The 12,654-nt window shown below is 44.9% G+C and overlaps 1 protein-coding gene across 2 annotated transcripts in view; it reads right to left on the bottom strand.

Annotated features, from left to right (window-relative positions):
* Positions 1–5,912, bottom strand: part of UBE2Q2 (ubiquitin conjugating enzyme E2 Q2) — a 62,540-nt gene extending 56,628 nt beyond the window's left edge. The window contains exon 1 of one of the 2 annotated variants that reach the window (XM_061394720.1): positions 5,428–5,912. In XM_061394720.1, coding sequence (XP_061250704.1) covers positions 5,428–5,616 — 189 coding nt within the window. In that variant the 5' untranslated portion in view covers positions 5,617–5,912. The remainder of the gene's footprint in view (positions 1–5,427) is intronic. The other variant, XM_061394719.1, reaches the window with a different exon arrangement.
* Between the last annotated feature and the right edge of the window lie 6,742 nt (positions 5,913–12,654).

The following is a 12,654-nucleotide window of genomic DNA, read 5'->3' as shown; positions in this document are numbered from 1 at the left end:
AGCTTGCCTTGTTCAGAAATAACTTTATCTATTTTCCACATAAATCCACTACAAGACCAGTGTGCAGCTCTATATCAAGCACCTGCCAGCAAAACTGCCTGCCAGAATGCTCAGTTTCTGGTATTTTTCCAAATGATATGAAATCCTTGGAAATGGCTGTGTCTTAACTTTTTGAAAATTGACACACATACTTCTTGTTGAAGGTTCAGAGGTCTAACAACTGTAACACTTCTGGAGAACAGTTATAGAACACATTATTTTCATATTTTGCCATTCAATAAATGTGGGATGGAGAATGAAATAAACTTACAGAATTACCATATGGTACTATATAAAATCCTAAATGACTTGACAACATTAAAAAAGCTATCCCCTCCCCCCAAAAAGAAAAAAAGAGATTGCTCCCTGATAATCATTTTACAAGTAAACAATGTACAACCACGTATCTAACATGACTGAAACCCACAGAAGCAGAGTAAATACACTAATATTTGGTAAAAGAATACTGCATACACACTCCTGTGATCTGAAAAATGTTAACTGTTTGAGGAGCAAATTACAGCTAATTAAAACTTCATTCTAAATGAATTGAAGCAGAGAAATCAAAAGTGTCGAAAAAGATTCAAACCACTGAATCTGCAGAAACCACTGGTTTCCTTGATTCCAAGTCTGCTTTGTCTTTCAAAATAATCTTTTAGAAGAGAACACAGAACACTATTACAATGACCTTGGAAAAAGGGACCTCTGCTTTACCACTCTGATTCTCCAATAATGCTTTATTTGGCAGGGACTATTTAAATTCAATTCCCAGCCCCTCAACTAGCTGACATTTATCTAACACTATCCTTTTCCAGGTCTAAGGAAGTTTAACAAAGGAAAAAAAAAAAATCAAATTACTAAAGGATACCCCATTCACAAAATGGAAACCTAAATCTCCTCTTCATATATCTGTTCCTTTCAAGGAAGGTCATAAAAATGGGGATGAGGGAGACTAGATAGGAACTAGGAATTTGACTCTATATTATAAACTGGTCAAATGAATGGAAACAATGATTCCTCTGGAGTGAAAGTATCATTTAAGCACTTAACATGACAGTTCTGATACTTTCAAAAGATTCTCCAGGAGTTCAAACTGGAAAAGCAATCTGTCCCAGGAGAATAGACCAAAGAAAAGGTCTTGGGCTTTTCAGTCAAGTTTTGTTACTTCCCTTGTATAACATTGTCAGGGCTACTTGTTTTTTTTTTTTTTTATCAGTGTAAAAACAAGAAACATCAAAAATTAAATTAACAGCACTGGTTCATTTCCCATGAAAAGCTATTAAAAAGTATTTTCAAACCAATGTTATTCAGCCTAATGACATCATCACTTTTGACATCACTAATGACATCATCACTTTTACATTTATAGAGGTTATTATCACTGTTAGAGAATTCTCCTAAATACGTTCTCATGTGGGTCAAAAAGTATTATCTATTTCATAGAAAAATACAGTAAAAGTAGTAGTTTGCTTGAGGTCCCAAAGACTAAGACTACAATTTGTTTTCCCATCTCCTAAACTCAGAGCTCTAACATTTTTAATTTAGTATCTTGTTGTTGGGGTGGGCAAAAGAGTACCCTTTTTGGCAATGATGAATAGAAATTTAATTAGTTAAACAAAAAAATGTTCCACCACAAATAGCCCGGCAAAGCCACTCATACAGAAAGAGTAATGATTTATGCTATACAAATAATAAAGTACTATGAGGTTTTATTTGTTTACCAGCTAATTTACTTCCTGGGGGGGATTTCTCACTTTAAAACAGTGATTCTCTACCAAGAGTTCCCAGATGCCAAGAAGTCCACAAAAGGAGTAATGGGGTTGTCAAGTTAGGCTAAATATTTCAAAAGAACTAAAACAAAGTCCTATACTGGCTCTGAATAAGGCTGCACAGGTTATTAAAATGAGCTGCTTTGCTTTTAGGTGTGATCATAACAACTGGATGGTAGCTCTGACTGGCTATTAAATCTATTTACTGAAAATGGAAAAAAATGACTTTTTAAGTCTGCATGACAAACTTTTTTATCATGAGTTTACAGAAAACAAGTAAAAAAATGACTCCTTGAAGTTGAATTTAGCCCTCTTTCCCCTTCATATCTAAAATTAGGACAAATTTATGAAACAGAAAAGAAATTTAGTTCCACTCCTTTGGCCTAAAGAGTAAAAAACATCTACACTTTCGCCTGTTTTTTTTTACTTCTTAAACCACTTTCATGTGAAGTCAAATTGAAGATTCCCTATCAAACCCTAAGTGGCCTTTCAAATATTTATGCACGACCCAAGACACTTTCTTGATGTTTTCTCTGCCCTTTTGACCAGTTCTTGACAGTTAACTTATTAAGATTAAGTAATTAAGATTTTTGTTCAAAGAGAATGTAGTTAAAATGGTGGCCATATCGCCAACAACACCAATATTTACTGAGCATTTACTGAGTGGAGGATGAAAAGCAAAACCACTGAATAGTCTTCCCTGCCACCATGAAAAAGACTTTCCAAAAAACCCACCACTGTATTATAACAGAATGTAAGAAAACATAACCAAAGCAGCAGTTAAGGACTATAGGAGGCAGGAAGGGAAACAGATACACTGTATGACTAGGGAGCCTTGGGGATGGTCAGACATGTCAAGACAGAATGAGTTGGGGAAACGGGCACATTCCACACAGGGAAAACTGCTGATGCAGAAGCCTGAAAGAAAAAGGGGGCACCATATCTTTAGAGGATTACTCAAATTGACATGCATGTGTGTAAGAAACAACTAATGAGGTACCATTCACTCACACATTATAGCAAGTGCCTAAGGATGCTTCTTGGTAAGCATGGAGAAGACAGGGCCTGGCAAGAACTCAATGAATATTTGGGAATAAGAGGAAAAGATTTTTTTTTAAACAGATCAAACAGTACATTTTTATTTTTAACAGCTAAAACTTTTTAGATAATAGCAAATCAAACACAGTAGACAAATTCTGGCATTTGAAATCCAGCCCCACTCTTTCCTTGCTCTTTCCCCTCTAAGAAAATGGTATCGACAAGAGCAAACTGTATTGATTTTATCTAAACACTAAGCCATGCCTAAACAGTCTTTATCTTTTAGAGATATACACCAAAATATTTACAGATGAAGTGCTATGTCTGGAATCTGCTTCAAAATAATCCAAGGTGGGGCAGAGATGAAATAAGATTGGCCAAAAGTTTATCACTGTTGAGGCTGGATACACGGAAGTTCTCCATGCTACTAAACTTCTTGAATATGTTTGATGTTTCTCCATAACAATGTTATTAACACAGCATCTACAATGATAATTATCTTCTGATAATGTGTCATAATTCACTGACACCTCAGTCTGAGTAGTCTGTATTAATGGTACCATTATCCTAGTCCCCACCAAGTCCTCCTTTTGCCCGGCATCTCTCACTTTGTGGTCTACTCTCTAATCCATGTCATCATTCAGTAGCTTTGTGTGCAGCTGACTCCATCAGCCTCCAATATGGTTCTCAATAGGGCACTGCTGGCACTTGAAGTGGGATAATTCTGTCTGGCAGACTGCCTGAATATTACACTTGGCATCCCTGTACCCCTGCCACTTAAATGCCAGCTCAGCACAGCAACACCACCATCCCACCCCCACTAGAATAACCAAAACCACACACACGTTTCCTAATGCCACCCACTACAGAGAACTACTCCTAGTCCTGGATGGTAAACACATCTTCCCATTTACCTGAGCTTGCGCCTCCCCAGGAGCCTACAAGTTCAGTTTGTCATTTAAACCAGCCCTAGTTTATCCGGGCCATACTTCAACTTGTGCCAGAATAATCATCATTCAGATCAGCCAGTCTCTTTATTATCACCTACTTTGTGCTCACGACTACTTCCTGTTTTCCATTCTTGGAAAATGTTCTCCTTCACCCGCCTATATCCTGGGCTTCTCAAGTCTCATTATAACGTCTCTATTCCTAAGCCAACCACATTTTCAAAGCTGTGGTGTCTTTTTCCGGATGGAGTTTCCTCTGCCTGAAATGCCCTTTGGCTCCCTTCCAAAATTCGACTCACCTGTGAAAACCCAACTCCACAAATCCGCCTCTCCTCAAGGCCCTTTCTGAAGCGCCCCCTGCCCCCAACCAAAGTCAAAGTTAATTACTCTCTTTGGCTTTCGCGAGCATACCTTAGAACTTGATCACTTTGTTGTGTAAAACTCTTCCCTCAAGAAGCCTGAGCTCTGAAAGCAGGGACTGCTCTACCCATTTTTGCGAAACCAGCGCCTAGAAGAGAACATCTCAGTACAGCTCTTTATTTTTTTTTAATATACACCTGCTCCCCGGTATTCTGAAAACTATTTTAATATTATCATAACCTCAAGGCCTTTGCAGACTCCGGAGCACCAGGTACGCTGTAGGACTTACCTACTAACTTAACCAAAGGGAGTTTAACGACGCTAGAGTCAGCTTTAACCGTATTCACAGAGGAACATGAAACCACCACCTTGACTCCGGTTATAATAAGCGGCACATCCCGCAGTTTGGAACCGATACCGTAGGTCAACTTCACAATGAACATCCTCATCATACACTTTTATGAGGAAACTTATTTAACTTTTTTTTTACGGGTTTATCACGAGCTTTCCGACGAAGCAAATGAGAGAGATTTAAAGGATCTTTCCGACTTGAGACATAAAAACGATCTTCCTGGCAGTAGATTTGGGCACGGATCTCCTTTCCCCTGCTCCCGATTTACCACAGGAGGGGCTACACAAACATCCCCCCAGAACACCTGCCGCATCCAAGGTCCAACGCGCCTTCGGAACGCGTTAGCGCGGAGCCAGGCCAGCGGGAATGGGATCATTCAAACAGCGCCAGAGGCTGCATTCTAAACTTTCCCCCGACAAACGCGTCAGTTTTCAATGTTAGTTTCTCCTTAAACCCAAACTTAAAAAATAATTGGGGGAACAGACGGAACCAGGGAAACCTGACTGGAGAAGGACGCGTTCAAACTTGAGGGCCTTTCGCCTGCCCCGCCGGGGCTCACACAACAGCCGACCCGCGGGCCGCGGCCCCCGGGGGCAGGCCCCTGGCTGTGGGCGGCCATGGCGACCCAGCGAGGACTCGGCCGCCTCGAGGTGCGGCGACCGGGGCCGCGAGGGGCCAGCAGCCCCAAACCCAGCCCTGCCGGGAAAGCCGTAGAACCGCGCCGTCCGCCTCCTCCCACCCCAGCCGCGCGCAGTCCCGGCGGGGCCCCAGTCGGGCCCCTCACCGGGAAAAGGGGCGGACCCGCCCCGCCCCGCCCAGGGTCCGAGGGGCCTCTCCGGGGCAGCCTCCCCTTTGTCCGAGCACTCGGGGCGCCCCTCTCCTCCCCGGCCCGGCCCTGAGGGGCAGCGGCTGGGCGCCTCACCGTGATGTTGCAGTGGAGTGTGAGCGGCGGCGGCGGGGAGTGCGGGCTGCCCGGCGGCGCCGGTGGCGGCACCAGGAACTGGCAATGCAGTTCGTCCAGCTTCCAGCTGACGATGCGGAATCGCTCGTGGTTCTTGTCGAAGATGGACGCCAGGAACTTCAGCTCGGCCTTGAGCCCTGATACGGACATCTTCCCCTCATCTCCGGCGGGAGGGGTGCGGAAGGGGAGCCGGGCCCGGAGCCGCCGTCACGGCCGCGACCGCCCCGCGGGGCCGGCCCGGGCCGCGCTCTCGCGGCTCCGCCTCTCCTCGCCGCCGCGGCCCGCGTCGGATCGGGGCTGGAAAATGGCGAGAGACGCCGAGGCCTCAACGAGCGGTGCTGCGGCGGCCTGGGCGGCTGCTCCCTTTGTAACTGACTCCACCGGCAGGAGGCGGCGGCCCCGTGGCTTAAAAGGGCAACAGCTACACCACCCCCGCTACCGCCTGGGAAAGGGCTGCCCCCACCCCGCCCCCTCCCCTCTCCTCTCCCCTCCCCTCCTCTCCCCTCCTCTCCCCTCTCTTCCCCTCCCCTCCCCCTCCCCTCCCCTCCCCCTCCCCTCCCCTCTCCCCTCCCCTCCCCTCTCCTCCCCGGCACTCCTGCGCGCCCCCGTTTCGGCGCGTGCGCGCGGCTGAGGCGCGCGCCCGCCTGGCCGCCCCCTCCTCCCTGTGACCCAGCCCCCTTCCCCTCGGCCCATCTCCTCTGCTCGCGACCACGGACGCCAGGGTTAGGCCAGCTGGTGCCCCGGCCCCTAATCACCAGAAGGACCCGGAGACCCCCGCGCGCCCCTGTCCCCCAGCCTGGGATCAGACACGTGCCCGGCCTATTGCGCCGGCCACGTCGGCGGGGCAGCGGCCACGCGCCGGTCCCTAGGGGCGGGGCTCCGCGAGGCTCTGAGCGGGCCACCCACTCACCTGACCCAGCCCGGGGCCCTCCCAGATAGGAGGCTGCAGACAGCACTCCGGACCCAAATCGGCCCACTTAGCTTCATCTCCGCTACTCTCATCCTAGTCACCTAACCACCACTTCTCTATCTAGCCTGAGTTCCTGCCAGGACCTTCTCTCCGGACTCTGCCCACTCCTTTGCTCTCACACAATCCTTTTACCGATGATGGTAATTTGGTCCCTGCCAGCTGCTCCCTCCCACCTCTCGCAATTTCATCCTTTCCGTACCCACTACCTCTGTTCACTCTGGCATTCATTTTTCTCTCCCTCTTTCCTGTCTCGAGCTTAAGATAACTCTCTCCACCTCCCATGGAGGCAGGGCTGGCCTATTTTCAGTGAAGTCTTAGCTCAGGGCCTTCCTGAACACCTAATCTAAAATAGCCTTCTAGTCACCCTGTATCATACCATCCTATGTTAATTTTTTGCTAGACACTTTTCACTATCTGATATTTTTCCTGTTTATTCGTTGTTTTCCCCAACGTGAATGTCTTATCCAGAGCCATAGTCCCAGGACCTAGAATGAGGCCTTTTATATAATAGACACTCAGTGTTACTGAATGAATGCTCCTATCTGGAATCCTCAGCACTTAACACAATCCCTGGCATATTCTCAATTGCTCCCGAAATGGATGGAGGGCTGCATGGTAGTCCAAAGGAATATAACATAATTGGGCAGGTAATTAATTAATAGTGTATTTAGTGTGTTTAGTGATATGCACTAGAAGCAGCGCCAGTTTCATGAGCATGCAACCTGTAGTTGCATAAGTCTGCTAGTTAGAAGGGCCTTGTGTTAGGTTTAATGCCCTGCTATAGACATTTTGAAAGTCTTAATAATTTTCCAGCAAGTTGCTCTGCATTTCCTTTTGCACTTTTAAAAAAAAATTTATTTTTAATTGGAGAATAGTTGTTTTACAATATTGTGTTGGTTTCTGCCCTATATCAATATGAATCAACCATAGGTATACACATGTCCTCTCCCTCTTGTTTGCACTGGTCTTAACTAGAGGTACCTAAGCCTTCTCTGGTGCCTAAATGTCTACTCCTCCATGATCTACAAGTGGTCCCTGATCTACTTGTCCTTCAGATAACGAAATGCAGGACAACATAAAAAGATATGATACAAACTTATTTACAGAACAGGAACAGACACACAGACTTAGAGAACAAACTTATGGTTCCCCAGGGGAAGGATTAGGGAGTTTGGGATGGACAGGTATACACTGCTATATTTAAAACCAACAAGGATCTGCTGTGTGGCCCAGGGAACTCTGCTCAATGTTATGTGGAAGCCTGGATGGGATGGAGTCTGGGGAAGGATGGATACATGTGTTATGATGGCTGACTCCCTTTGCTGTCCACTTACAATTATCACAACATTATTAATCAGCTATGTGTGTGTGTTTAGTCATTTCAGTCATGTCTGACTCTTTGTGACCCCATGGACTGTAGCCTATCAGGCTCCTCTGTCCATGGGGACTCTCCAGGCAAGAATACTGGAGTGGGTTGCCATGCTCTCCTCCAGGGGATCTTCCCAACCCAGGAATCAAACCCAGGTCTCGCACATTGCATGGGAATTCTTCACCTTCTGAGCCACCAGGGAAGCCCATTAATCAGCTATACTTCAATACAAAATAAAGGAATTTAATAAAAAGTTTTAAAAATACAGAAACACACAAGGAGGTAGTAAGTCCACTGAATGGGGAACATATTTAAAGTTTTTATTTTCATTTACTTCTGTAATAGTGAATCATGTTATATTGTTTCTTAGCCTTCCAGTGGTTCACAGACCACTCTGAGAATATAATAAAAGCTATGATCCATCTTCTCAGGAAAATACCTCTGCATATAAAGTGTTTTATTTATGGGGATTCCTGGCCCTGGAACTATGGGCACCATTATGAACTGGGACTGAGAGAAAGAAGAATGGATTCCAGTGCCAAACTCTGAGCCAGAAATAACTAGCACTGGCATTATTGCTGGGTTAGGCACACATGTAGCTTGCTGCTGCTTTTTTCTTCAGTTTCTGTTACTCCTAATAAGCATGGTAGTCACAGACAAGGATTTGAGACAAAGAGGAACAAACTGTTCAGAACTTTGTATAACTTTGAGAAATAAAATTCCCTGAATAAGTTATTTAATCTCTCTAAGCTTTATTTTATCTCTAAATTGCTATGAGAAAATAGAAAGCTTTATAAATTGTAAACACTTTTATATCTCAGAAATACACACACACACATCCCCATAGACTGTAACCTGCCACATGGGATTTTGCAGGCAATAATACTGGAATGGATTGCCATTTCCTCCTCCAGGGGATCTTCTTGACCCAGGGATCAAACCCACGGCTCTTGCATTGACAGGCAGATTTTTTACCACTGAGCCACCAGGGAAACCCTAATTAAGTTGACTCCACAATATGCATTCCATCCCAGATGACTGGAAATCCAATGAGGGATCCTATCCATTTTCCTGTAATAGGTTAAGGGGCAGGCTTGTGACACATTTCTGGTCAATGACACAGAAGAGAAGTCATAAGACGTCACAGAAGAAGCTTTAATCAACCAATCCTAGTGCCTGCCCTGATTCTGGACCTCTTATTGTGTGAAGTAATATATTTCCTTATTGTCCAGGCCATTTTAAGTCAGTTTTTTGTTATTTGCTCCAGGATACAGTGTTTTTTTCCCAATGCTAGACTTTAAGTTTCTTGAATTCAGGAACTATCCATCAGTTCAGTCACTCAGTCGTGCCCGACTCTTTGCGACCCCATGAATTGCAGCATGCCAGGCCTCCCTGTCCATCACCAACTCCCGGAGTTCACTCAGACTCATGTCCATGGAGTCAGTGATGCCATCCAGCCATCTCATCCTCTGTCATCCCCTTCTCCTCCTGCCCCCAACCCTCCCAGCATCAGAGTCTTTTCCAATGAGTCAACTCTGCATGAGATGGCCAAAGTACTGGAGTTTCAGCTACTTATATTTCTAGCCCTTTTAGGGCTTGGAACACAGCTGCTGCTGCTGCTGCTAAGTCACTTCAGTCGTGTACAACTCTGTGCGACCCCATAGACAGAAGCCTACCAGGCTCCTCCACCCTTGGGATGCTCCAGGCAAGAACACTGGAGTGGATTGCCATTTCCTTCTCCAATGCATGAAAGTGAAAAGTGAAAGTGAAGTCACTCAGTCGTGTCTGAGTCTTCGAGACCCCATGGACTGCAGCCTACCAGGCTCCTCTGTCCGTGGGAGTTTCCAGGCAAGAGTACTGGAGTGGGTTGCCATTGCCTTCTCCTGGAACACAGCAGACCCAAAAAAAATGATTGTGAAATTTAACAATCATTTTTTGAGCATCTTCAATGATATCAAGAGCCCAGACTGTTTCCCTTGTCAAGCTGAGAGCAAGATGGCTGGAAGTGTTCTTTCAGGTTACCAGACACAAGAATATCCAAATCAGAAAGGGCTGTTTCTTCCATGTCTTCTTCCAAGACGTGGGACTTTTCCGAGAATATACCCACTGGCTTCTCTTCTGTGTCATTGGCCAGAAATGTATCAAAAGCCTACCCGTAAACCAATCAGAGTTTTAAATGGATGGGATCTCTCACTGGCCTTCCAGTCATTTGGGATGAAACAGATACTGGAGAGTGTCTACTACCACAGTGTCTACTACATACTCATAAATAAAGACAACATCAGAGCACAACATCTGCTGGATCATAGAAAAAGCAAGGGAATTCCAGAAAAACATCTACTTCCGCTTCATTGACCACACTAAAGCCTTTGACTGTGTGGATCATAAAAACTGGAGAAAACTCTTGAAGAGATGGGAATACCAGATCACCTTACCTGCCTCCTGAGAAACCTGTATGCAGGTCAAGAAGCAACAGTTAGAACTGTACATGGAACAATGGACAGGTTCAGAATTAGGAAAGGAGTATGTCAAGGCTGTGTATCATCACCCTGCTTATTTAACTTATATGTAGAGTATAACATGAGAAATGCTAGGCTGGATGAAGCTCAAGCTAAAATCAAGATTGCCAGGAGAAATATCATAAGATTTCTTTATGGTGGAAAATGAAGAGGAACTAAAGAGCCTCTTGATGATGGTGAAAGAGGAGAGTGAAAAAACTGGCTTAAAACTCAACATTCAAAAAACAAATATCACGGCATCTGGTCCTATCACTTCAAGGCAGATAGATGGGGAAAAAATGGAAACAGTGACAGACTTTATTTTCTTGGTCTCCAAAATCACCATGGACGGTGACTGCAGCCATGAAATTAAAAAACAGTTGCTCCTTGGAAGAAAAGCTGTGACAAACCTAGACAGTATATTAAAAAGCAGAGATATCATTTTGCCAAGGAAGGTCTGTATAGTCAAAGCTATGGTTTTTCCAGTAGTCATATATGGATGTGAGAGTTGGACCATGAAGAAGGCTGAGTGCTGAAGAATTGATGCTTTCAAACTGTGGTGCTGGAGAAAACTCTTGAGAGTTCCTTGAACAGCAAGGAGCTCAAACCAGTCAATCCTAAAGGAAATCAACTCCGAATATTCATTGGAAGGACTGATGCTGAAGCTCCAATACTTTGGCCACCTGAAGCAAAGAGCTGACTCATTGGAAAAGACACTGATGCTGGGAAAGATTGAGGGCAGGAGGAGAAGTGGGTGACAGAGGATGAGATGGACAGATGGTATCACTGATTCAATGGACATGAGTTTGAGCAAATTCTGGGAGACAGTGAAGGACAGGGAAGCCTGGTGCGCTGTAGTCCATGGGGTCACAAAGAGTCATACACAACTGAGCGACTGAACAACAACAAATGACATATCAGAGAAGGAAGAATTTAATTCTAGAAATTATTTGGATAAAAGTACAGCCATTCTCAGAGAACATCCAAGAGACCAGCTGATTGTATAGTACAGGAAGTGACCAAAAGGAAGATAAAGCTGAGATGCTATTTGAGCCCAGATCTTGAAATCCTAATACCGTTCCAGAACGACTACAGTTTCATTTAATGAGAGTCATCACTTTTCAGAAGATTAATTTGGCATTAGTACACAAAATAGATCACAGTGGGTTTAAAACTGTAAGGTAGCTATGAAGAAGAGGCAGGAAACCCAGATCTAGATCTGGCATGCCATTAATTCCATGGGTCAAGTCACATCAAACTCAGACGTTCTCCAGCTCCAAACAACAGAGTCTTTTGGACTGGCCCAAGTCAACAATGAGAAGCACTGAAACAGAAATGGCAGTGGGCATGGAAAAGACTATACTGTTCTAGGGACGTATCTGAGGTAGAACTGCTAGATCTTAGAGCTGATATGGGGCTTCCCAGGTGGCGCTAGTGGTAAAGAACCTGCCTGCCAGTGCAGGAGACATAAGAGATGCAGGTTGGAACCCTGGGTAGGGAAGATCCCCTGGAGGAGGCCATGGCAACCCACTCCAGTATTCTTGCTTGGAGAATTCCATGGACCAAGGAGCCTGGTGGGCTGTGGTCCATAAGGTCACAAAGAGTTGGGCACAACTGAAGTGACTCAGCATGCACACACTGTTTTTATTAGAGTATGAACAGAAGTGGAATTACTGTGTCCCTCAAACTTCAGGGCCCCTTACACAGGCACAGGCCCCTTCTAAATAAATATTAACCTTTGTTTTTTAGTTGATATTTGTAATTTTGTGTTCTTTTTCTTGAAGAAAGCTCCCAAGATTGAATAAGCTTCAGGCCCTACAACACCTGGATCTGCCCCTAAGGAGAGAGCCGATTATAAGCAATGAAACCTGAAGACATAAGAGGCAATAAGCTGTAGCACTAGATTCTGGAAGAGGAGGGAAAGGATGGGATGAGTTATGTGTGGAAAAGAATCACCCCTTCGAAGAGGCTGGGGGCGGGAGAAAGAATTGGGGAAGACACAAAGAAATGTTGAGAGAGTAGAGAGTTGGTGAGAGACCTTATGCTGAATAAATGACCTTGATTACAACAAGGCAAGTTTGGGAACAGACAAGACAGATAAATACAGAGGACAGGTAGTGTTGACAAAAATGGGCTGAAAACTCTTAACCGTGAAGTCCCACCTGGATGTGCGTGAAGGACCCTGAGAAGAAGACGAAAGTCTCCAGGGAGACAGAGCAAGTGCAATATGAAATAAAGAGTGGGATAAGTCACAACCTGTACAGAAGACTTGCAAACTCCTAGAATTTGAATGTGGAGTAATTCCCAGTGACAGCATATTCCATGCTACTCTCTTTAATGTAGAAAGTGGT

Source organism: Bos javanicus, chromosome 21, assembly GCF_032452875.1.
Source record: "Bos javanicus breed banteng chromosome 21, ARS-OSU_banteng_1.0, whole genome shotgun sequence".
Taxonomy (NCBI): domain Eukaryota; kingdom Metazoa; phylum Chordata; class Mammalia; order Artiodactyla; family Bovidae; genus Bos; species Bos javanicus.
Note: the sequence above shows the minus strand (reverse complement) of the source record. Positions and strands in the feature narration are given on the sequence as shown.